At 39.1% G+C, this 27,361-nt stretch overlaps 1 protein-coding gene across 3 annotated transcripts in view; it reads left to right on the forward strand.

Annotated features, from left to right (window-relative positions):
• Positions 1-27,361, forward strand: part of CNKSR2 (connector enhancer of kinase suppressor of Ras 2) — a 204,006-nt gene that overhangs the window by 22,733 nt on the left and 153,912 nt on the right. For all 3 annotated transcript variants that reach the window (XM_065741460.1, XM_065741461.1, XM_065741462.1), the window contains exons 2-3: positions 14,664-14,827; positions 26,569-26,771. In XM_065741460.1, the coding sequence (XP_065597532.1) occupies positions 14,664-14,827; positions 26,569-26,771 (367 nt within the window). The remainder of the gene's footprint in view (positions 1-14,663; positions 14,828-26,568; positions 26,772-27,361) is intronic.

Consider the following 27,361-nt stretch of genomic DNA (forward strand, 5'->3'; position numbering starts at 1 on the left):
GGTCTCTCTGCCTTTCCTCATGAGAGGTAGTTCTCACACAGTTTATCATCTTTGTAGCCCTCTGCTGGACTCTTTTGAGGAGATCGCTGTCTTTTTTGTACTGGGGAGCCCAGAACTGGACACAATGCTTCAGGTGATGCCTCAACAGGGCAGTGTAGAGGGGAAGGATCGCCTCCTTCGACCTGCTGGCCATGTTCTTTTTAATGTACTCCAGGATCTCATTGGCTTCCTTGTCTAGCAGGGCACACTGCTGGCTCACAGTCAACCTGCTATCCACCAGGAAAGCCAGGTCCCTCTCCTCAAAGCTGCTCTCCAGCAAGTCACTCCACAGCCTGTTACGCATGCGATTATTCCTCCCTAGGTGCAAGATTCTACACTTGCTTTTGTTAAATTTCATCTGTTTCCTTTCTGCCCAACTCTCCAGCCTGTCCAGGTCTTGCTGAATGGCGGCATGGCCTTCCAGCATGTCAGCCATTCCTCCCAGGTTTGTATCATCAGCAAACTTGCTGAGGGTGGACTTCATCACCATCTCTATCCCTCAGGAAGATCTCATGCAGTAAAAAAAATAAGTAAATGATCAGGACATATAACAAATTATTTCAAGCTAGGCAGGGTGAAAGTTCAAATTTTTTGTTTCTTGTTGGCTTAGTTGTTTTTTTCTATCTTTTATTTGTCTAGATCAGGTATTAAAAGAATACTTAGTTTTGTACTGAGTACAGTTTCTAGTGCTTTATATTATAAAATAAACAGTGTTTATCTGGGCAAGAGAAGCATAACAAGCCCATGAACCATACTATGGTTGGCTATGTATAGCTAGCACAAGAAATATATAAACAATGTTTACCTCCTGGTGAAATCTTGGAAAAATAGGTAGGAATATCCATAACTGGGATATTGCAGAAGGAAGGATGATGATCACTCAAAGGAAACTCAAGGTCATAATGAATTCAGAGGTTTAAATCTTATATATGTTTTTTGGTAGGTTTTTTTTCCAGATTTTCCTTCTATCTTATAAGTTTGAGATATATTTGCTCATGTAAGACAACTGCCTCTCTGAACCTGTCTGGTTTAGTTTACTATGCCTTCTGTGCAGTTTGGTGCCTAGCTGTTTGTAAGCATGCCTAAGGAAATGCATGAGAGCATCACTTTGTCCCGTGCTACCTTTTGGATGGCACCCTACTAGTAAAGATCTGAGAGCTGTTGCTGATGATGTGATGCTGTTCTGTGATGTCTCTGGCCTCTTTCTACATTAATCACCTGGAAGGGTGAGAGTGGTGTGCATTATGCATCTCTGCATCAATGGTTCTGAATATTTCTCACCAAATACAGCGAAGTGTGGGAATGTTATATTTTTGTTTTTTTAAAATCTAAGTCTCTGCAATGGTTGAGTAAATGGGTGAGCAAGTGTGCATTAGAAAATATTAGTAGCACTGAATGGCAACATTTTGCACTAATGTATATAGTGTATAACACTAATGTTTGAAATGCCTCATCCTATCTTTGCAAAAAGCTCCAGGGATGGTGGTTTTATGTGATTTATTTAGGGCTATGAAGTTTGTAGTTGGGGGAAAAAATGCGCTAATTTTGTGTGATGTATGCACACATTACTTTCTACGTGTGTGTTCATCTCTTTTTCCTGAGGATGTAGCATTGATGAGACTTAAGAGACAGTAATGTGTCGCTGTAGATTAATTCAGTCTTTGACGGCTTTAATTCCTGCTTACTGATTTTTGCTCATATGGAGAAATTGTATGAGCAAGTGATTATGCAAAATGAGAAACTAGTGAACCTGTACAATGTTGCTTCAACAGATTTTTTTTATTTTTATGTAATTGCAAGTTATGCATAGCTGATGATGTTATTTTAGACATTGTATTGCCAAAGAAGATTGGAAAAATACGTTTGTTAGTTTCCTTCGGCCAGTCATGTAGGTAGCACTCCTAATTTACATGTTTGCATTTGTATTACACATTTTACATTATGATGGATGTTATTCTCTTTTAATGAGAGAAAGAGTTGGGAAGAACATGCATTTGAAGTTATATTTGCATCTACTTCATTCAAAGCAGAAAACTTATGTAGAGTTTGTAACAGGTTGTTGTCCTAGACAAGAAGGTGAAAACAGTAGTGCTTTTATCTTTTTTTACATAGGTAGGATCTGTGCATAGCAGTAATAAAATTGTAGGGCTGCTTGTAAAGTTCTTTGTATGTGCTCTGCTCAGCAATGGGTAACATCATTAGAGTACACTGGATGGTCTTGTAGGTGGTAGAAGGGAGATTGAGTGTGGTGGAAGGAAGAATAACTTGGAACATAGAAGTTCTCGTATAGACATTCCCAGTCAAGGCTACCATCTTCTATTGCTCTGGAGAGAGGCTGAGTGTTGTTGGAGCACTACCTAGGAATTGCTTGTGTTTTGAAATGAATTGTTTTCCTTTAACTAAGCTTCTGAGACTCATGAAATCCACAGACTGTGTGATGGCATCTCTGTTTAAATCTTGAAGGCTTATCTGAACTATTAGCTGATTTCTGCAGGTAGTGAGAAGCAGTGTATAGTACTGAGGTAGAGTATGGCTTTGACAACTGTTGTATTATTTTTTCAGGGACATAGTGTTCCAGCTTGCTCCAAAGAAGTTGTACTGTAGCTTAAATTCTTAGCAGCAAAGCTGGCTTTCATGGAGAAGGACTTCATTCAATAAAGGCCATGGCAGAGCTTATTTGACTATTTTACATAATAGCATATATTAACCTATGTGAGGGAAGGAGAAGAGCCCTCGTGACAGCAACCGTGTGTTTAATGTGGCTGCTCCAGATTACTCTGTGAAAACACAAACATGTGAAGGCATTTGAAAGAACAACTAGTACTTATTTATTAACTTGGTTAATGTCAGGGGTGTGCTTGGCTTACATAAGCATCTTTGACTGTCTTACATATCATACTTGTTTTTTCCCTTTAATATATGATTCATTTATGTTTTGCAGAGCTGTAGGATGGTTACTGAGGCATCTGAAGTACTGCTGTAAGGAAGTGATGAATATTAGAAGTATAGCTTTCCCTTTCTTCCATAAGGCCCTCCTACACATTTGACCAGCAATTTTAAGTTACAGATGTTTCTTTGTCATGTGAAGGGGGATGAACAGTTTTTTCTGCCCATAGCCCAAAACACATCCCAAATCTCAGACTGTACTGAATTGTGCCAACTTCTACTCAAGAGAGCACTGAGCCTGGGAATTGCATGGGCGTTGTAAGACAGGAGAGTGAGTGGGAGTTCACTCAGAGTTTGGGGAAACTTTCTAGCCTGCCTGCTGTAAGCTGGGACACTTAACAGCTTTACACTTCCTTTAGTCATATATATCCAGCTGCAAATAATCATGGGAGATGATGGAAAGCTATAGAAAATTGGACATCTGTCTCAAGTCCTGTGGGGGTTTCAGCCTCTGTTCCTTCTAGCTGTTGAATAAGCCAACACCACACCTATTTAGACAAAGCCTCCCATCCTCTGGGAATATAGCTGTTGCATTTCAGTGCTTGCAGTCATCTCTTGGTTTATCACTGTTGCGTGGTGCAGCACTATGCGCTGTGCAAGTGCTGCATGCCAGTGGGCATAGGGCTGAGTATAGAGTGTGGGCTTGCACATTGCAAACTAGGCTTTTGCTTGCTCTTCCTCACTCTGGCATTGTCCACTGGTGCTGGGCTTGATTTAGGCAATGCTACCTGCAGCATATTTGAACATCATTAGTGCTCACAGCATCCTTGGAGATATGCTAGAGTCATAAGGACATATGCTGGTGTTGGATGGGCAGTTGTTCTCTTTGTAAGTGTTAATCTGGCAGAATTGTTTTGTACCAGTACAAAAATAAGCCTCTAAAAGGCTTATAAGAGAGAAGAACACGTGTAGAGAAAATCTACTGTCATAAATTGTTTTATATTTTTAGGGGAAAACAATTAGCAATGAAATTTTTCCTTACAGTCTGTAGTATGGTAGCAGGTTCTTAGAAAACGTGAAATCCCTAAAGGGGTAGAGATATATGCAGATGTACAAGGAGCTATGTGGAAAAATGGGAATGTTTCAAAGTAAAACAAATTTCTGACGAAACACAAATAGAAGTAATAGAATTTAGTGAATGGGTACTTAGAAACATAATTTTGTAATGCTAATTGAAAACAGCCCGGATGTTAATATAGTTGCAATATGTTCTAGTTTGCTTCCAGTAATTGGTTTAGAAATGTAGTACCTTGAAGGAAGAAGTAAAAGATTGTTTGGATCCCAAAAACTGATCTTTTTGAGATGGTCTGCAATCTGGAGTACCCATGAAGAAAGGGAAGGGGAGAAATAACATGAGAGCACAAAGCGAAATGGAGTAGAAATCAAGATAGCTCTTCAGCAGGAATCTGCCTTTATTGGCTAGCTATCTTGAGTCTTGTGGAGAATGGTATCTTCTTGTATATTACTTTGTCCAGAGTCTGTTGTCATGGGATCCTGAATACGACCGGCTGGATTCTTGTGTCTCATAAAGAATATATTCAACTTTACATTCAAGTGACAGTGCCACTTTCTTCTCTTGTTCTTTGCAAAGTTTTGCTGCTGTTTTCCATGTCCTCTAAGCTGCTTCAAAAATAAGTTGGGCATACATTAATGTATGATAAAATTTGAGATAAGAGGATTCCCTCTTTTAAATTTTCTGGTAGAATTTCATTCAGCATTTCTAGTTACGTAATACTGATAATACTTGGGTAACTTGTTGGTGAATTTATGGTTTTGGCATCCCAGAGTATTAAAAGAAACTGTTTTCAGTCACCTCTTCTGAATACAAGAGTGATTCCTTTATAAAGATGAAAAGGGAAAAAAAAAGGGAAAAAAGAAAAAGTCCTTACTGTTCAAATGTTTCTAGTTTATTCTTTGATGTCTCCCAAGTTGTGCTGAACTTTTATGTCTGTATTTAAAAGCTGTCATTTTACTCATTCATTTCTGAGGATGAATGTGTACTTTCTGCAGTGCCCATTGTGCCTGCCCTATGCTCCTGTGGCTAGATATGGTAGCGTTTATCAGGAGTGATGCATACTTTCCTTTGATTAGCTTCGTTTGAGGGATTCCTGATTTTTAATGATGCCGTGGGTTGTTTGGCAAGCTCCCCTTCCTTCCACTAGCAAAGAGATTTCTGCTGTTATCAGTCACACTAACTTTCTAGTGCAATTCAGCATTTCTGGTGTGAAAGGCCACAGCTGGAGTTGAACAATGTAGTTGTTGTAATCCAATAATACGAATCCTAAATATAACAATAATTATAACCTCTTACATTGAAAACAATATTGATAATCAGGGATACTCATTCTTGAATTTCAAATAAATGTAGCTCTGCACTTGATGTTGCAATATTGTTTGTGTCTTAAGATTTCAAGTACTTAGCAAAACTTGTGTTATGTAAAGATTTGGGTTTGGTATACAGATGGGCAGAATGGTAACAAAAAGTGCTCAGAGAAATATGAATGATGACATTTATCAACAGCTAAACACAACACTGGATATTATCCTCATAATTAACAAGCCCAACTTTCATCATAAGCCTTGATTCTACATAGTCTAACAGCAAGGACTAGTTTTACTGAAAATCTTGTCTATTAGATACTGAACCCTATTTGGTTTTGTATACCTTTAAATCTTGTCTGTAGTTAGTGTATATACGTAGTTATTCCTTCTCTTTGTTTTAATTTAGTTTTCTTTTTCTCAAGAAAGCGCTTATAAAAGATTGTGCAAGACTTTTTAAAGTGGAGCCAGGTATGATCTGCTCAGTTTTAATGTTTCTGCTATTTTTTTTAATTTAAAAATTTGAAGTTTATTGCCAACACTCTCATATAATGAATATTTTTCCAGGTCTTATAAAATCTCCTGGTTGTGAAATGAGTGTATTTGTAGGCACAGAAACAGCAGACATTTCAGAGGTGCATTACTTGAACAGGATTTGGTTTTTAATTACAGAATTAGTACTGATTCTGGACAATGCTTCTCACCCCTGATTGGATTGTGAACACTCTCTTTGGCTTCCCAGTTCTTATCTAGCATTGTTCCTATGGGACTGGGCATTAATTTTTGCTGCCATCCCATTCTAAGTAGACATATTGCTATCTACTGCACTTAAAACATTATTTGCTTGCTTATCTGTCTCTGAAAACTGTGAAATCTGCTATTCATGCAACACCCAGGAGGTACTGCAGATCCCTAAGCATCCCTAGGGAGAGCAGAGGATAATTTTTTGCCTCTAAGGTAGGGGTTTGGCAGGCTGGTCTTGCTCATGGTGGCTGAACAATGTGGAGAGTTTCCAAATGTCCACCTCCCATCAACAGACTGAAGTCTGCTCTTTTTTTTTATCACCTCCCTTGCATTCCAGCTCCCACACAGGAGTCTGAGTGCATATTTCAAATGGGAACTTCCTGCTCTGGGTTGGTGGCCATACCCAGAATCAGCCTTCTGCTTGAACTGAATGAAGTACAGGGAGGTTTCTTGGTTGCTTGTCTTGCACTTTGGCAGAAGGAAAGCTTCTTTCTTATAATGAGACCAAATATGTTAGTAGCCTACCAGCTCTGTATTAATGAAGTAAATGTGTGAATCATAGCACAGTGCTTTAAATTATCATGAACTTAGTTGGACATTTAAATTCAAAAAATAGTGTGTGACGTGAGTGGATACACATGCAGTTTCTACAGTGGTCAGTCTATAAGTGTAGTTGATTTAAATTTAATGCAGATGTACTGGTGAGAGGGGAGAAAGCAACTGATTTTTCCTTCCATTCTACAAGTTCAGGTAAAAATGTTATAGTAATTGTTTATCATCTGTAATCTGAATATTGCCTGAATTCGTTAAGGTGTAAAACTGACAGAGTTCAGGTAGGACATAGTCTTCCTGTTCAGACTGAAAAATGGATTTGTTTGTCTTAAATTTGGGGATTTTCTTCTCTGTAACGTCACTTGCTTCTACAGAAGCAGAGCATGTTCCCCTCCCCTGCAAAATTATTCAGTGTATCATCTGTATGGTTTTGTTCTTCAATAACTGCTGGGTTTAGAGAACAAGGGCATACCAAGGGATGTTGTCAGTTTACATCTGCATTCTGATTTACCAAGGAAGTGTAAGATTATAGTGAGCTTTCAAGTTTCAGGTATGACAGTTGTACCTGTAATGTTCATAATATTTCCTTAATCCTGAGATGGAAGAAAGATTGATAAGTACATAGGCTCTGTCATTTCATTGTACTTCTCCTAAGGAATCTTTAAAAAAAAAAAAAACAGAAGAAAATTCCTTTGCCTCAGATTTGGGGAATAATTTTCAACCTAGTTATCACTGTATTTAGAACTCTATCTTCTCTTATGTGTCTGATTAGCTGATTAGTAGAGAGTAGAGATTAGTCTGAGAGTAGATCTAATTGTAGAAAAATGGGGTTGTTTTTTTAATAATATTTTATGATACTTGTTTAATCATAGAATCACTGAGGTTGGAAAAGACCTCGAGGATCATAGAATCCAACAACAACCTTACCATACTACCCGAACTCTAACAACCCTCTGTTAAACTCTGTCCTTGAGTACCACATCCAAACGGCTTCTAAACATGTCCAGGGATGGTGACTCAACCAGCTCTCTGAGGAGTCTATTCCAGTGCTTAGCAACACTTTCTGCAAAGAAGTATTTCCTGATATCCAATCTAAATCTATCCTGGTGCAACTTAAGGCCATTTCCCTCATCCTCTCACTAGTGGAGAAGAGACCAACCCCACTCTCACTGTAGGTACCTTGCAGATATTGGAAGAGTTTAGGGTTGTGCCAGTCTCTCAAAGAGACATAGACATACAACGTTAATAATTTACTTTTGTTTGAATTTTCAGAGGAGACAAATTCATACCTCATCTATAGCTGAGGTGTACTATTGCTGTGCTTGCATTCATATAATATACACCTCAGTCAGTGTCCTCATCCTGCATTCTGTTAATGACCTAGCAAACAGCTCGCTTCTTACAGAAGTATCTCCTGTGATGAGGACTACTGAGCTTCTTGAAAAGGAGCAGATGGTGGGATCAGATCTGGGAGATGTAAATGACCCTTCAATGAAATACCTCTGGCTTACCACAGGTGTGCATAACCTAGTCTGGCTCTGAGCAACGTGGTTGTTGTTGATTTTCTTGCTTCAAAAGATAACCCCTTTCAAGCATGAAAACAAGATAATACTTCAGAACTATCATAGAGCATGTGATTGTGTTATTAGTTAAAAGATTGCAAGCACAGAATATTTCCCCAGAGAGTAGCACTGCTTGCAATCTTTTTCCAGAAAATTGTATGAGTAGAAAAATGAAATTAAACATTTCCCAATCAGTTTTTACTGTGTCATTGTAATAACAGGAATTTACTTCACAGAAATCTGTCCAATTTCACATCACTGAGACATTAAAAATTCTTAATGGTTTGATGAACTCCAGCTTGGCTCACAAAAGGCAAACCTCAGTGACAGTAGTGGAAAAAAAAAATATAGCTATGGTACATTCTGCTTGCAAGAGAAACTTTTCTAGAGAAATTCTGTCTTTTTGATGTTTAAAGTACTGATTTGAGTAGTTTCCTTTAGACAAACTTTTCTTTTTCCTCTCTTCACTTTTGCTATTTCTTATGATTTGTTTAGTCACACAGGATATAGCTTTCTTTAAATTCAGTGAAGAGTGTTGCTCCTGGAGCTAGCTGGACTCATCGAGAGAGCTTTAAACTAGCTGTGACAGGGGAAGGTGATAAAACAGGGCTCATCAGTAAAGAGCCTAAGGGGGCTGTGCTGGAGCAAGGGGTGAGGCAGATGTCTCAGCTGAAGTGCATCTACACCAATGCACGCAGCATGGGCAACAAACAAGAGGAGCTTGAAGCCATTGTGAGGAGGCAGGCTAACTGTGACCTTGTGGCTATTACAGAAACATGGTGGGACCCCTCTCATGACTGGAGTACTGGGATTGATGGCTACAAGCTCTTCAGAAGGGATAGACAGGGAAGAAAGGGTGGTGGCATAGCTCTCTATATCAAAGAGTGTTTTGATGTTGAAGAGCTTGAGGTTGGTAATGATAAAGTAGAGTGTCTATGGATAAAGATCAGAATAGGGGGATAGTCTTTAGAGGTGACATCATGATGGTGGTCTGTTTTAGACTGCCTAGTCAGGATGAAGAGATAGATGAGGTGTTCTACAAGCAACTAGTAGATGTTGCGCGATGGCCAGCACTTGTTCTCATGGGGGACTTCAACTTCCCTGACATATGCTGGAAATATAATACTGCGCAGAGGAAGAAGTCCACGAGATTTCTAGAATGTGTGGAAGATAGCTTCCTGACACAGCTGGTGCAAGAACCTACCAGAGGAGATGCCTTGCTAGACCTACTTTTCACTAACAGAGAAGGACTAGTAGGAGATGTGAAGGTTGGGGATTGTCTTGGCCAGAGTGACCATGAAATGGTAGAGTTTGCTGTTCTTGGTGATGTCAAAAGGGTGACTAGCAAAACTGCTACCTTGGACTTCCAGAGGGCAGACATTGACCTGTTCGGGACACTTGTTGCCAGGGTCCCTTGGGACTCACTCCTGAGGGGTAAAGAGGTCCAGGAAGCCTGGATGCTCCTCAAGATGGAAATCTTAAAGGCACAGGAGCAGGCTGTCCCGGAGTCCCGTAAGTCAAGCTGGAGGAGAAAAAGACCAGTGTGGATGAACCGGGAACTTTTGTTGAGACTCTGAGAGAAAAGGAGAGTCTATGTCCTCTGGAAGATGGGACAGGCTACCTGGGGAGATTACAGAGAACTTGCCAAGATTTGCAGGCAGAAAGTTAGAAATGCAAAAGCCCAGCTTGAACTTAGGCTAGCTACTGCAGTAAAGGAGAACAGAAAATCCTTTTACAAATGTATTAACAGCAAGAGAAGAACTAAGGAGAATTTCTGTCCTTTACTTGATGTGGCAGGGAATGTAACCACAGAGGATAAGGAAAAGGCTGAAGTTCTCAATGCCTTCTTCACATCTGTCTTTAATAGACAGAGCAGTTGTCCACAGGGTACTTGCCCTGACCTGGAAGTCTGTGACGGAGCTCATAATGCACCCCCTGTGATCCAAGCGGAGACGGTCAGAGATCTACTCCTCCATATGAACTGCCACAAGTCCATTGGACCAAATGGGATCTACCCAAGGGTGCTGAGGGAGCTAGCAGAGGTGATTGCTGAGCCACTTTCTGCCATCTATCAGCATTCCTGGTTATCTGGAGAGGTCCCACAAGATTGGAGGCTTGCTGATGTGACTCCCATCTACAAGAAAGGCCATAAGGAAGACCCAGGGATCTACAGGCCTGTCAGCCTGACCTCGGTATCAGGGAAAGTTATGGAGCAGATGATCTTGAGGGAGATCACACGACACGTGCATGGCAACCAGGAGATCAGACCCAGCCAGCACAGGTTCACAAAGGGCAGGTCATGCTTGTCCAACCTCATCTCCTTCTATGACTGGGTGACCAGACAGGTAGATGAGGGAAAGGCTGTTGATGTAGTCTACCTGGACTTCAGCAAGGCCTTTGACACGGTCTCCCACAGTATTCTCCTAAGGAAACTGGCAGCCCGTGGTGTGGACAGGTTCACTCTTCTCTGGGTGGAGAACTGGCTGGAGGGCTGTGCCCAGAGGGTAGTGGTTAATGGAGTTAAGTCCAGCTGGTGTCCTGTTATGAGTGGTGTCCCCCAAGGGTCAGTTTTGGGGCCCATCTTGTTTAGTATCTTTATTGATGACCTAGACAAGGGAATTGAGTGTACCTTCAGTAAGTTTGCAGATGACACCAAGTTGGGAGGATGTGTTGATCTGCCTGAGGATAAGGAGGGAGGGTAGGGTAGGGAGGCCCTTCAGAGGGATCTGGATAGGCTGAACAGCTGGGCTGAGCTCAATGGGATGAGGTTCAATAAGACCAAGTGCCGGGTCCTGCACTTTGGCCACAATAACCCCATGCAATGCTATAGGCTTGGGGCAGAATGGCTTGAAGAATGTAGAGAGGAAAAGAACCTGGGGGTGTTGGTTGATGCTCGGCTTAACGTGAGCTGGCAGTGTGCCCAGGTGGCCAAGAAGGCCAACAGCATCCTGGCCTGTATTAGAAATAGTGTAGCCAGCAGGAGCAGGGAGGTGATCATCCCCCTGTACTCAGCTCTGGTACGGCCGCACCTCGAGTACTGTGTTCAGTTTTGGGCCCCTCACTACAAGAAGGACATTGAGGCCCTGGAGCATGTTCAGAGAAGGGCAACAAAACTGGTGAGGGGTCTGGAGCACAAGTCTTATGAGGAGCGGCTGAGGGAGCTGGGATTGTTTAGTCTGGAGAAAAGGAGGCTCAGAGGAGACCTTATTGCATTCTACCACTTTCTGAAGGGGGGTTGTGGTGAGGAGGGGGTGGGCCTCTTCTCCCTGATAAATAATGACAGGACGAGAGGGAATGGCCACAAGTTGTGCTGAGGAAGATTTAGATTAGATTTGAGGAAACATTTTTTTCTCTGAAAGAGTGGTCAGGCACTGGAATGGCCTGCCTAGGGAGGTGGTTGAGGCACCATCCCTAGCGCTGTTCAAGAAGTGTTTAGATGAGGTGCTAAGGGATTTGATTTAGTAGTTCAGTGGGTAGGGATAGTGATAGGAGGATGGTTGGACTAGATGATCTTGTAGGTCCTTTCCAACCTAATGTATCTATGAATCCTTTTTCTGTTAATGCAGAGAACAGTACATCTGAAAACATAGCACCTCAGTAGTATTCTGGCTGAAAAATATGTGCAGTGTATTTGCTTCCTATCTAGAATTATGAAATCATCAAGGTTGGAAAATACCTCTAAGATAGTTTTCTATCACTTCTAGACCCCTGTTGAACAGGCTGTGTGATGAGAATGCACACAGGTCTAGGAGCAGTGCCAAGCTCCCTGGCTCTTAAGTTCAACATGGGGGAGTTTGGCTTCTGGGAAGTGTGTGATGTTTCTGGAGCATTAGACTTGAGGACTCTGTCAAAACCTGAGCCCAACTACTTAGTAGAGTATTTTCTTTAAAGAGTAGGTCTAAAAGGAAGACAAGTACCATCATACAGTTTTACATTAGTGGAATACTTGTGTCTTTACATATACTCTGAGAGTCTTAAGGTTATTTTGAATGAGAGGAGGCTGGTTCATATGAGTCTGTTCCTTAGTTATTGACATCACATAACAATTTCTGCTACGTTGAGGCTGGGTGCATGCAGTTACATGAATGCTGCAAAAGGCAGATTGCTCTAAAAAGAGATGTACTTTCCCTGCTGGCTTCTAGGGTGTCTCCGTGGACCCCAAGCACTTGATGTTTTTGGTACATCTTGTTCTGTCCCAATTTAAATGGCCTTGTAAGCCAGGAACGCCCACTCCATGCAGTTTGCTGGCTGCTGACAAACAAGGCTTCTTGCTATGGCTTTGGGTTCTGAAAGGTGTGAATGAGAAGTGCTGGCTTCCCTTTTGCATTAATAGTGTCTCCTATCATTGCGCAGTTTTGTTTACAGAAAGAATTGCTGTTCATTGATTAAGAAATAGAATGACAGAAATAAATGACTTTTTAAGAAACTTCTTCTGTATGAGAAGTGAGGGGAAGTAACCGTGGCAAGCTATTCTGAAAATGTCATGTAATTTACAGTAAGATTATTTTGTTCTTCCTGGCTCTATGTTTTACGAAATTGGTGAGTCAAGCAATTGTCAGTAATATTTTTTTCTTTCATTTTTCCTTACCTTTTATGTACTATACACATCTGTCTGTATTACAACTGAATGATAGAAATACGTATTTAGCAACAGGAGGAAGAATATTAGCTTTATTTAGAGTTAACTTTCAGTAAGTGTTTACTGAGTACATCTGTCGTGTCTTATTCTGGATTTGTGTTACTAGATTGTTATGCTGGGAATTCATTTTTTTAGATACCTGATGACGTTGAATATTTTAATTTTATTATTCTCATTCAGCAGTCTATATAAGCAGTGTGGCACATAAATACAGGAATATCAGAAGTACTTAAGGATGTCTTTTTTTAGTCATTTAGCAAAAGCACATCTACAGACTATTTTAATATATTTTAGATGAAGCATTTTACGTGTTGTCAAGAATATCCAATTTCTTTCAAAAAATAAATGTCACTGTGCATGAGACAGTGCTTGTAACGCAGTTCATGCAGTTAATTTCCCAAATAGAAATCTTATGCTAAATACTTGTGAGTAAAACAGGCACAAATATGGATAATTCAAGAAGGCTCATGTCATACTTCAAGATGATGATATCGTCTGTATGTTCCTTGTGTGAGATTCTCTATAGATTCAGGTTGTACCCTGAAGGGGGTGAAAGAGAAAAGAAAATGCTACGGAAGCTTGATGCATGTGCTGGGTCTCTGGAGAATCTCCTGCTCAACAGTCACATCTTTGCTCTTCCAAATATCTTCAGAGATTTCAGACACTCTGTTTAGGAAGTAAAAATATTCTCACTACCTTGCAACCTAACAAGGAGATGCCTGTTCATCATCAGGGAAAGAGTTACGTGCTGCCTGTAGTTTGAAGGCAACTCTCAGAAAGGTGGCATCTCTGAAGATGTGGCTAAATTAGTTCATTCAGGCTTTTTTCAATTCCTGCTATTCTGTAGCAATCCTGTTCCTCCATCAAAGGGGTTTCAGTCTGATGCAAAGTTTATTTGGGACTCCCAAGTAACAGAAGCCTTCTTATTCCCTGTACATAGAGATGCATGTGCTGCACAGCTCTCCTAGGCAGGGCTCATCCTCTGATGCAGAGATTGGTTGGGAAGAGATGTGTGACATTACCACATGCTCTGCAATGCTCTTTGCTTCAGGCAAAAACATTAGTTAGCAACACATTGTTGGACTGGCATGAAAACTGAATGGCTACAGTTGGGGTGGTCTCAGAGTAGGACCTGGTCCTGTACAAAAGGAAACCAGCAGAGCAGGGACAATCCTGTTGCATCAGATAAGCTCTGATGTGCTACTGCTGTTTTGTGCATGGGCTTGTGGAGTACTGTAGTCAAGGGACCCTGGAGAAGACAAGTCTCTAGGACTCCAATGGTGTCTCTCCAGCATTTGACCTGCCATGAGAGAGGTATGCTGGGAGAGAGGATAAGAAGCATTGGTGTTCTTGATTTACTGCTTTAAATAAACACACACTCATTGCCTCTTAGAATTTGTGTCTGGTACAAATGCTTTCCCTTGTTTCCATGCTCTTATAGTACTCTGATAGCTAATATAATAGTATATGCAATGTTCAGAGAAGGCTGCGAGTCTTCTTCCTTTCCCTCATTCCCTCTTCCTCTCTCCCTGTTCTGATGAGATAGAGGCATTGCTAATGTATCTGTTACTAGGGGCTGTCAGATGCACATTCATAACACAGTGTATTTTAAGAATTCAGGGCTATGTTTGCTTTACAGGAGTAGCTGGTATTGTCCAGAGGTAGAAAAGGCATGGCTGCTGTAGCTCTCCAAAACAAATCTGTAACTTATGTAAACATCACAATTGTAATATAAATTATATTTATTTTAAAGATAGGGCAAATATTCTCTGTTGTCTGGATGTTTTTAATTATTATTTTTAAGCTTTACTTCCTAACGCAGTACAGAATATTAACTTTTTACTTTCATCCTGTTTCTGTAGGTCTTGATGATTGCTTGCAGCAATATATTAAGAATTTTGAGAGAGAGAAGATCAGTGGTGACCAACTACTACGCATTACTCATCAAGAACTGGAAGATCTTGGAGTCACACGAATTGGCCACCAGGAGCTTATCTTGGAAGCAGTAGACTTGCTCTGTGCACTGGTAAACTTCTTGGGGCAAAAGGGGAGAGAATAAATGGTATTTGCATGTTCACAGTTTGTTTATTCACATTTCTAGGCCTAAAAACCATCTGAACAGTTCAAGAATGAACTGTGTTCGATGTATGGACAATTTAACATTTTTAAAGCAGAGTCAAGATAAAGAACTTCATCTACTGCTAGGACAATGCTCATTAAATAAATTTGCATCAGAAAGTTAAGAATTCCATATCTTTGTAGGAAAAAAGCCTACCTAAAGTTACAAGACTAGACAGTGTTTGGTTTGGAATGTAAATTAGTTGTATATTAAAAGGTAGTAATTGAGCACCAGTTGCTCTTTCAAAAATAAATAATGATGTTAACCATGTCATTTTTCACTGATCCTTTATGCAGTCCCTCAGAGTATAGCAAATTATGTTTAAGATGATTATTCAAGCTTGCAGAAACATAACTGCTAGAATTTCACAGTAGAAAGGATAGAATACTGGAGGGGAAAAAAATTGTAAATAATACATACAATCCTCAGTGCAGAGGGGTTTTTACAATGCTCTAATCAGTCAAGTAATGTCATGCAAAACTTCCGATTATCCCCCTCAGTGAGAGGTCTGGTGCTAACTTCACTGTTCTTATGAGTTTTTTGTATGCGATTCTAAAGATTGGGCACACAGACTCTATTTGGTGTAGAAAGGACTCTGAACAGCTCTAAGATGTTCTTGACTGCCTAAAATGGAGTTCTCTAGTTCTTAATGCAGACTACTTTTCCAAGCTTTGGTAGCAGATTTAAGAGAGCCAAATCTCAGTAGAGGAAATCAAAGATGGTATGCTGAAAGGCTCCTTAGAAAGGCTTGTGGATTTTCAATACACAGCAACTTTTCTGAATATCATGTTATTACATCTTTAGGAGATGGATGTGAGGTGTAATGAGGAGAGTGGGGAAAAAAAATTAAAAAAAGTAACAAGTAAAGTGGAGGAAAGTCTCTTTGTACAGGCTTTAGATTTTCTTCTTAAAAGCATTATGTTGTGAAGTAGCTCAGTGTGATGTTAATTCCATCATTTTTAAATGATGGAAAAGTTGTATTCCAAATAAATAAATAATTGCTATGTATGTACGAGGAAACAGAGTTAGTCACAAAGTACAGACAGCACAAAGGGAAACAAGAAAGTAGTTTAATTAACTGAGAAAATCTAAGGGAGGGTGAACACTGAGAATAGTTCTTTCCAAGGGAAGCAGACTGTGGTTCTTTCAAATGTAACCTATTTTCACAGAATGAACCTTGTTTATTAGCTGAAATTTCCTTTTCCCCCTGGATATATAATTACAGATGTTATCATTAGACATACACATCTTGTATTTGTAGCTCCCTTATCTTAGACAGTAAGAAAAAGAACTAAATTGTACATAAAATAAGGAATTTTTAATGAAAGCTTGAAATGCATCTTGAATTCATGCATAATTCTCTTCCTTGGTTCATGTGGCACATAGTGTTGTCTGCTTTTCTGAGTTTTTTTTAACTTTATCATTGAAACACAATAGCAGGCATTTAGATTTCAACTTCTAATTTAAGTGGAAGCTTTTGCAATCTCACAATTGGCTGCTGATGGCTCCTCAGGGACACAAAATGTGATTGTTATATTGATTTTCATGGACTTAATTTAAATTTATTGTTCACCAATCAGATAAACCTCTTAGGAAATTTAATTCAGAGACAATCCTTTTGGCTATTCTGGTCCTATACTTGCAGGCTCTTTTATTTTTATTTTTTTATTGCATCAATAAGTATCTGTCCTGGTTAGTGCCTGCCTGTTCTTCTGAATTAGCTTCTAATGTGAACTGTATGTTTATGAGAATACTATACCTATAAATCTTCAGCACAGGATAACTGCTTGTGCAGGTAGTTGCTGTGCAAGTTTTTTGAGATGCAAGTTACCTGGCTGTTTCTCCTGTTATACTGGAGTTTAACAGAGGATTCATAATAGAATTTGGCATGAGTCACAGGTGTTTAAACCAAGAGAATTAAGATCTAATTGGATGCTGGAAATGATCGGATAGAAACAGTAATATTTTTTGTTTTGCAAGCATAATCTCTGGTTTTGTACTAATAATGTCCAAACAGATTGCAGCTTCTGATTCTCCTCCCCATTTTCTCTGAAATGGTGAGTGAACACCTAAAGAGGCTGTTTTTTTTTTTTTTTTTTTTTTTTTGCACTGAGAACAATTGAGGAAGACAGAACAACCTCCCATCAGTCATTCCCACTCACCTTCCTGCTCACCCTCTGTGGAGAGTGGTTTTTAAGACAGAGGGACCATCAGCGAGGAAAGCTTCTGTGTCAGCTGATGTGTTTTAGGAGATGCATCCTTCCTGTCCCACTCCAAGCTGTTTTTTGGGGAAGATTTCTTCTGGCAATTTATGCTCTATAGCTGTGGTTGTTGCAAATGGCAAACTGGCTGCTTGTGTTGCATGCCTGCAGTTCATTGGGTAATATTTTCTCCCTGGAGAGAAATGAAGGACCTGAACAAGCATGCTTGGTGAGTGCCTGGGACCTACTTGCCCCAGACAGGCTGTGGAACTGTACTATAAAGGCAAACTGCTGTCTACAGTAATAACTGGGAGCCACTCATAGAATTGCAGAATCACCATGATTGGGAAAGACCTCTGAGTTCATCTAGTCCAACCACTCATCTATTACCAGTATTTCCCTTCTAAACCATGTCCCTTAGTACCGCATCTAAATGTTTCTTGAACACCTCCAGAAATGATGACTCCACCACCTCCCTGGGCAGCCCATTCCACCACTGACCACTTTTTCAAAGAATTTTTTCCTAATATCCAACTTGAAGCTCCCCTGGCACAACTTGAGGCCATTCCCTCTCATTCTATCACCAATTATGTGTGTTTATGTTTGGTAGAGTTATTTAAAGGGATATTCTTTTTTGGTGAGTGGCTGTGGTCTCTCTCAGTATTCCCATCATGTCATGAGCATTTGCAACAAATGAAAGCTTCAGTGTTTAACTGTTTGGAGAAAAAACTGACCTGTGTCACTATCTCACTTGAGTCTCTCTATGCTGCCAGTTGCCATACTGCGTTGTTAACATGAGAGCAAAGGATCCTTGGGGTGAAATGCACAGGTTTTCTTTTCTTGTGATGCTGCACAGGAGAGAGAAAGATGTGGCCCAGCTGCTACTGTTGTTGTAGACCATGTTTGCTCATATTAGTGGGGGTGTACACTTTGCATGGCTTCATAGGAGCTGAATATGCCCCATGTAACTAATGTGTTTCATGTTTCCTCTCTCCTTCAGGCTGTAAAGATGGGAGTACATTCAATAGATTATCTTGCTTTTGCTTTTCTTTTTTTTTTTTTTAATTTAATAGAAAGTTTATGCCAGAAAGGGCAAGATGAATGAAATATTCTCTGTGCTTAAAAGCAAGAAGAATATTTGTTAGTAGGAATTTGTTGCATGGCTTTGGGTCAGACTTTGGGAAAATACAATGATGGAGCTATTCCTGCAGGGTTGCTGCTCTATTTCCAGCAAGACATGTTTCCTTTCCTTCCCATTCTGTTCAATCTGGGACATAAAATTCAGATCACACTGGTGACACCAACAGATTCCTGTTTGATGTGGATGGGCATGTTTATTCATTCTGAAAAAATCTGAAAAGAAAACTTTGACATCTCAGGACTTCGTAAACTAAGAAGCTGCATACCTATTCACAAAGATACAGGAGAAATTGTGATGAATTAGCTATTATGGTATATTTCCTGTGATTTTGGTTGATGAAGAAGATGAAACTAGATTCATTTGATTATAAACATTAGCACATATTTTTAAAAATGAGATCTCATTTTTAAAAATATCCTGTGAAGAAAAGCGTGTTTAGAAAACTTAACAAATGACTTCTAAAAGATTTAAAATTTACTTTAAACAAAATAAATTAGTAAAGTCCTATGAATTTGCAATTTTTTTTTTTCAGAAAACATGAATTTACACAGAAGATATTTTTGTTTAAGAGAAAAACAATGTTTTTTGCTTTATAGCGAGTACTGGTTTTAGTACAGGTTTCATACTGGTTATTTCAATCTGCTGTGACTTCACAGAAGTGATTATGCACTGTATGTTTCAGTCTGTAAGTATAAAAGATTGCAGCAGATGAAATAGCAATATTACTTGGCAGAGAATATGTTGGGGTGTGCTAATAACACGACATTACTTGTCATTGATCACGAACACAAAATATTTATATGCAAATGAATGTAAAAAAAAAATCTACTTCATCCTTCAATGATTCAGTTCCTCACAAGAATTATGCATTTTATCTTAATTTTACCTTATTGTCATTTCTCACACAATAATCCTTTCCTTTGCCCTTATCACTAATCAGATCTTAAAACTACTTTGGCAGTAATAGTGAATATTAGACTTAGTGCTAAATGAGGAATGATTCCTTCTAGAATGGAAATTTGTGTTTGCCATAGTTAGGATTTTTTGTTAACATTGATTGCTCATAGCAGAAAAATTATCTACCCTTTTTACTGTTGCCCTTTGCAAGTGAAAATTCTACTTATCTAAGGCTGACGACAAGACAATAGATAACTTACTTCTAAGAAGGAAATCCTCAATCAAAGGTCCATAACCAGATCAATAAAACTAATGAATTAAAGGCTGTCCAGTAGCTGATATTTGTAGCTGTTGTTAGTAGATCTTTTCTACAGAACTGCAGTAAACCCTGTGGTATGCCAAAGGTAATAAATGTGTCCGTGTGCAAGGGGTGAACATCCTTCCTCTGACCCGTCTTTGGGTTATTCTGAGTTTTGAGCCAGTGCAAAACAGATGCTTTGGTTAAAAGCGGCCCTGTTGAAAAGGACTGATTTTATTTCCTTAGCTGTTTTAAGAATTTGGAACTGCGTGTAACTGAATACCTAACTGTTATTTTGAATTCTAGAGAAGTAACAGGACCTGGCTGACTAAGGACAAAATTACATGAGAAAGTAGGAAAACAAAGAAAACATAATGAGCGCTTGGTCTTGCAGAATACGCTGATTGAATAAGAGTAAGGAGCATAGTTACATAATTGCTCTATTAGCGCTACAAAATATAACTAGGGCTTGGCTTTTTGATGTGTTACTTGATTGTGCCCTGCAAAAAGAAGTGTTCTTTTTTTATATATATATTTTCTTAGGAAAGGTGATGATGATGATTATTATTAATCTTTCCTTAGCTCTTCAGGGTTGTTGCTGTCATGCACCTGATTTTATTTTATTTTTTTCCTGAGTGCAAGCACTTAAGACAAATATTTTGATTCTTAGAAACCATTTCTCTTTTAATCGGTGTATGTTTAATAACTGCTGAAAATAATGTGTCATCTGAACTCTGGCTTTGTTTCCTTATCTATTTATTCCCTAATTATGAAATCTGTACAGACTGTGTGTTGTACGCTTCTAAATTGTCCCATATGTCAATGCTATTCGAAGGAGGGATAAACCTTAGTGTTGGCATTTCATGATTCTGGAAGAAGGGTTGCTAGAAATGTATGTAGAAATGCTGTAGGCAGAACTGATGAGGTATAAAGTTACATAAGTCACCATCCATATGACAAGCTGTGTTCTCAGTTGCTCACAACTTTGATCTGGTAAACTGCCTCAATTTGTGGGATGTGTTTAGCCAAATGCTTTTGAAGAATGAGGTTCAAAAGAGGATGGTTTTTATTTAAGTTGTTTTTAAAAACAACTCTGAAGAAAATGGTTGGAATTTTTCATGGCAAATTTTTAGCCACCCCAAATTTTGAGGCGTGTCCTTGAAATAGTTGCCATGTGCCATGGTATCCATTATGCAATGAATATTACATGGAGAAATGTCTCAAGAGTTAAATCTGGAAGATGAGAACACTGAAAAATAGTGAGGAGCAAATGTAAGCTTGTCTGATGTTATTTTAAGTTTACTTCTATAGCCTTTTGCTATTCTCACCTACAGCTTCTGCATCAATCTTTGAGCAAATGGAGGAAAAAAATTGTTTTAGAAATAAAACTTGAATTGATCCTTGTGATTGCTATTGAAATTAATTAGAGATATCAGCTATACTTGAGGTGTTTTATAATATATTATACAGTACAGCTACCTACCTAGACTATAATATTTGTATTCACAAGCTTGCAACTCTGTTTTCTTCCTTTAAAAAAATGTTTATGATGATAAATATTTGCCAAACCAAGATAATCCTTTATGTTCTGTAGCTTGTAAAGTCACAGCAGCCTTTCTCCAAAGGGGCAGAAGAACTGACTAAAGTAAGCATCAATGTTTGCTGTGGTTATTTTCCTTTTGTCCCAGTTCACCAGTGTTGCAGTGGTAGCACTGGTTCCCATCTTGAGTCAGTTCAGTGAGAATCAACACTGGCCATGTAATACCTTGTGCTCCATATGGATTTCAGTAGCTTTCTGGGCTGAAAGAGAAGAAACAGCTATTTAGAGAGAGAGGCAGAGAGAACCATATGCTCCTTTTTTCTCTTGGATTTTTTTTTTGTAGGAATCTTATGATGTTCTTGAATGTAATGTGACCTTTGTGCTTAGGGACATATAGGCTTTTGTCTGATCAGGACATGTGTTGCAAGAGATTTTTGGATTTGGTAGCGGGACTGCAAGTAGGTCTATATGGTATATTGTGGTGTATTCAGATATGGAACTTGATATTTTTAGTTAGAGGGATGTCTTTATGTTGCACTGCAACACCAGTAGCATACTCTGTAGTGTGTCAGCAGCCTCTAGTCACTGTGTCTGAGCCAGCAGAGATAGTTAGGTACTATATGAGATAGAAATACTCACCTTTCTAACCAATATTAGCAATGTGAGAAGTACTTACCTGCTAGCAAGGTTTGAGTGAATTTAACAACATAAATTGAGGTGAGCTCTGATTTTTTTTTTTAAATTATTGATCAAACTTGTCCCCAAAGTTAATTTCACTTCCAAAGTTTTGTAATTTAACTCTCTTTGTAGACTGTGATGCTGGTGCAAGGATGCACAGACATAGGGAGGGTAAGCTAGTTCTCCCCACCAAAAAAAAATTAATCAAAATTAATCACTGCTGATTACAGCTGCTGCTTGTCAGCATGTGAAGAAAAGAGCTACAATTCATCACTGACACTGCCATGTGAATCCATAGAAAAGTAATTAGCAGGTAAAATGCCTATTAATAGCTCCCACCACCTTTCACTCGAGCACCTGCTGACAAGCTATTACACTGCATGGCTTAGCTTCATCAAGTTCTTGTTTTGTGATTGTGAGGAAAGACACCAATAGAGCCATTTCTGTAGAGATGTGTCTCTGAAGAGAATCTTCCTTTGTGGCCCCTTGTTGAGAAAGCAGATGTGTAGACATGCATCTCTGCTAGTAATCTCTACAAGCATACAGAGATTTCTATATGCTTCTTTCAACGACTATAAATTTAACTTGGCAAATGACACTATAAGTTGTGTTAGTGTAGGCTAAACGCTGAGTAGGGAAAAACAAAGGAATTGTCATTTTGCCTGCAATTATCTTTTATATTGCTTAGAGATAAACATCGTGTATTTCTACAAGAAGCATATTGTTAATAGTATATTATCACATATAAAGTATGACTGAACTTGACAGTTATTTGAACAGCCTTTGCAATATTAGAACACATGACACACAGGATTTTTTTGTGTACCAGAAATAAATGATAAAAACAAAATGGGGATTTTGTTAGCTTGGCTACTGTTGCAGGAGCCTTCTCACTGAAGGTTTTGTATTAAACACAGCTGCCCAAAAATATGTAGTTTGCTCCAAAAGTGATACCTCTAAGAAAACTATCAGAGCTACAAAAGCACAATAGCTCCATTTTATAGAGCAAATGTGCAGTTTTTTTGCAGAACACTGTTTTTTTGTGGTGAAAATGCATAGCTAATGATCATAATGATGTCAGAGGAACAAGAGTCTGTGTGCTGCACCTATAAAAAGTCTGCATTAGCAGATGTGATCCACTGTTACCACTTCTGAAACTCACCACACAGTGCTTCACTGTGCTCACAGCCATTGCTGAGTCTCCATCAACGTTCATTGACAATTGTAGAATCTTAATGGCTATGATCTCTTCAGTGTGAAGGAATTAACTTCCACCCCTTTGCTTCTACTGTATTTCCATGTCAGCTGAGACCATGTCAGACTGCCCCTCTGCTGCTTTCTGTCACACAGCAACAAAATGTAACAGAATACTGCTGAGAAGATTCAATGTCTACTGCCATACCGCTACCATCTGCCTCAGATGTTTGGGGTCAGCATAATAAAATAGAAGGCATTACTTTCAGAGCAGCCACTGCATGTTCTGCTTTAAATTTCTGTGTGTTTCACATCCATGCCTATATCTGTCTTGTACTGCAGGTGAAAGAAAAGACAAAATCAACAATATTCCTAATGAATGACTGATCTGAATGTAGCTCAGATACCAACTGGGCCCCTCTGATTTTTACATTAAAGAAAACATACACTACTGGTGAATATATCTAGACACAAACTTTTGAGTCATTTATGTTGTCCCTTCCTTTCCATGTTTCTGACAGTGAAAACAGTTGTCTGAGAAAGAAATGAGCATTTGCCTGCACATGGTCAGGTCATCACTTGAATTGTCTATGAAAGACTACTAAGCTTTTATAGAAGCTGCTTTACTAAAACAGCATGTATGCAAATGTGCCCTGTTATTCAGTCATAGAATACTTTTTTGAGTGTCTAGCTTACTGTTTCAACTTTCTGCTGGGACTTGAGGCCTGTGTATTGTCAACATGAGCTCCTGCTACAGTGGGCATAGCACATCATTGTCAGCTGCTACCCGCTACACACACTTGTCTGAACAGGGCAAGGCACGGGGCAGGCAGCAGAGAGGAGGATGGAGAAAAGAAGGATGAAGTATTTCAGGGCTGTCTAGGGAGAGCCTCAGGGTGGGGCCTGGGATTTGGCATGGGCCTTCATCTATGAGCCCTGTGCCCTGGTTTGGCTTGGGAACAGAGGGTGCCCTGGGTTGGGTTGGCATGTGGCAGCCCTGCCGTCACCTTCCCCTGGATTATAGAAGGAATGGTGCCATTGATTATGAACTTGAAATACAGGCTCTGTTGTGAAAGCCTCAGTAATACTGAGGCACCTGGAGTGTAATGAGAATTAAGATGTGCTGTGTGAGAGAACTCAAGTTGCTGAGGTTGAATATGAGCACAGTATTCAGATAGCCACATTCAGCTTCCACTGACAGACACTTTAATTAAGAAATTAAGCATTTCTGTATATCAGAAAGAAGAAAACCTTGTGAGGAGACCTATGATAGGGCTGTAGTCATTCCCCTCAGTGTTTGGGAATGTGAGTACCATTGTAAATGCATGTTGTCTAGTGGTAGGTTTGCCCGACTGCTTGAAACCTCTTTTCTGAATTTGCTTAAGGCAAGAAGGTAAGAAACTTACCGTGACATATCTTTTGTCCAGAGTACACTTTGTTTATTTTCTGATTAATTACCCCCAAAACAAGCTAGATGATCGAGAAGAAGAATAAAATAAGAACAAACTTTATTTATTTGTTGCTGTTGCTCCAGCTTATTCCCACTGAGTCCTAGGTCTTCATCAAGCTCCCTCAACCACAGAAAACTGCAGCAAAAACAAATTTGTTTTTATTCGATATTTAATTTGGGCAGATTTAATAACTTAATAATTATGCGCTGCTTAACTGCACAATAAAATACCTTTTACTTTTCTGTCCTAATCTGTTGTTTTCATCTTGTAAATTTTTTATTTATGGCTTAATTCTATCTGCTGTATAATTGCTATAAAATATTTGCATGATAGAAAAGTCATTGCCCAAATGTACATACTGTCCAATTGGAAACTGAGTGTAGTGGCAGAGGACTGTGCCTAGGCAGAAACTGCAGTTAGGAACATTCACACAAAGCCATTTGTTGGCTAAAATTAGATGTTCTCGGAAGTTGTAGAAATTTTTTAAATGCCACCTTAGCATATGCTTGTTTCTCTTTTAAGCTGAGTCCCAAAGTGGGGAAGATGGCTGACATTGTAGTGACTCCTTATTAAGTGCATTTGGTTTATAGGTGTCAAAAGGATGTGGTTGGGAGACGCAGCCAAGCGATATGCTGAAGTCTCACTTTTCCACAGTATTTCAGCATTGCCCTGGGATTAGAACTGTGGAAGGGCTAGGGGCTCTGTGTTTACAGGCTCTTATGTCAGTGTAATCTTCCTGGACTCTCTGTATTATTAAAGAGTAGATAAGTTGATTTAGTAAATGGTTTGGATTAGGAGAATGACGACTGCTGTAAATAATCTTCTTTCTTTTTTCCTCTCTCTTTCCTGTATATATAAAAAGTAATAATCGTGATAATAAGCTTCAGCAGTCTTAGACTGGAATTGCTAAACACATCCCTTCTCCCCATGGACAGATTGGCATGGTGACCAAAACAGGGAATGTGAGATGAGAGACAGGAGATATTGTTAGGAAGTGTCGTTTTTTTGTCTGTTTGTGAAGCTAAGATGCTTTTTGCATCCTGCTTTGTCCACCTTGGATAGTTGCAAGTGGCTCTTGCCTCAGATCAAGTTGTGGCCATGCCACATCGTAACACTGTGATGTGGTTTAGGCAAGAAGCACTTTCAGCAGTCTTATCTCTCACGGCAATGATAATAAGCTCAAGTCTCTGCAGTCGCAGTTATTTAAAATAGGAAGAGAAGATCTCTTTTGAAATAATGCTATTACTCTTAGCATTTGTGAGGAAAACGGATCTATTTTAGAATTAACAAACTGCTGATGTTTCTGTAATATGCTGTAATAGAACATTACATTAGGATATTCTCTTGTGCTGTTTCAGTAGCATTTGTATATTTGAAGGATTTTCAAGTAGTATTTGCTAATATTTCTGTGTAATTATTTCTGTTTCTGCTGCGTAGTGGAGGACCATAATTTTTTCAGCTTGAGGGACTGACTCTTAAAGGGAAGCAAAGTTTATAGCTCTAAATTTGCAACACAGACTTTGAGTAAAGCAGCAGTGTTCTTTGTTCTCTGATTATGCTGTTTTTTGCTCTAACAAGAAGGAAAAAAAGATAATGAATCACAGAATTGTAAGGGTTGGAAGGGACCTCTAGAGATTATTGAGTCCAACTTCCTGCTAAAGCAGCTCCCTAGCCAGGTTGCACAGGTAGGCATCCAGGCAGGTCTTGAATGTCTCCAGAGAAGGAGACTCCACCACCTCTCTGTGCAGCTGTGCCACTGCTCCGTCACTGCACTGGGAAGAAGCATGAACATTCTTTCAGCAAAAGTGGTCTGGTATTATACTGTGTTCATACTGTTTACATCTGATAATTGCAATCCCTCTTTTCTTACATGGTCTTAGGAATCAGTGCGACTAAAGGCGCAGGAGACTGATCTGTAACTATCAGATCTACTGAGGGAACTAACAGATCTATTGGGTCTACTGATTGGATAATCAATCTGCCAGACTAGAGAGAGATGTTCTTTTTCTTAGTATACTTAACCCAGCTAAAAGATCACTCATAATTTTGTTCTTTTGTTCTATTTTTATGCACTTTAGAAACAGAACATGCCATACATTTAAAATCTAACAAGTGGGTGTATTTATACCTTAATTATTAGGAACGGTTAAGTTTTGAAGCAGATCAGTCTTGCTGTTCTCAGTACTTCATGTTCAGTAGCACAGCTAAGTTTCTTTTTCTTTTTTTTTTTTTTCTTTTTTAATTTCAGAACTATGGTTTGGAAACAGAAAATCTGAAAACTCTTTCACACAAACTGAATGCGTCTGCCAAAAATCTGCAGAACTTCATCACTGGGAGAAGGAGGAGTGGTCACTATGATGGAAGGACCAGCCGCAAATTACCAAATGATTTTCTGACTTCAGTAGTGGATCTCATTGGAGCTGCTAAAAGTCTCCTGGCTTGGTTGGACAGGTAAAATCTACCAAATGTGTCAGAGGTAACCAGTTCACGTACATGCAGAAAACCCAGCATCTTTACAGAATGTAACGTAGACATTGACACGGTAGCAGAATCCATTTAAAATTTCAGGGAGAACTTAGCAGTTTTTTCTTGTTAGTTAACTATCAGTACTACACAATTCTAGTAGCATTACAATGCTTCAAAATTCACTGCAACTATACACTTTTCTGAAAATACAGTCTAGCAACAGACTGACATGATTAGGTTGTTTATAAGTTATGTTAACAGTACATTGCCCTGCATAAATTAGATTATTTGCTCTGACTGAATCAAAATGACAAGACTGTAGTCATACATATATATTAACACGTGTGTGGTCTTGAAGTTAAGGGATTTTTTTAATTATTGATTTTTTTTTCTTTGTTTGTTTTTCACTGCATTGAAATACCTCTGAAACTGTAGATACAGCCAGAATGAGCTTATATTCTTACTTCTATTAACTGAAAAATATGTGGGACCAAGCTTAACCACTCTCCTTTAATATACCTGCTTTGATATTTTTCTAGAGATAGCAATAGTCATTAGCAGGTATTTAAGATGAT

The sequence above is a fragment of the Cyrtonyx montezumae genome, unplaced genomic scaffold (assembly GCF_038088225.1).
Source record: "Cyrtonyx montezumae isolate F1298 unplaced genomic scaffold, pur_monq_1.0 scaffold_3, whole genome shotgun sequence".
In the NCBI taxonomy this organism is placed as follows: domain Eukaryota; kingdom Metazoa; phylum Chordata; class Aves; order Galliformes; family Odontophoridae; genus Cyrtonyx; species Cyrtonyx montezumae.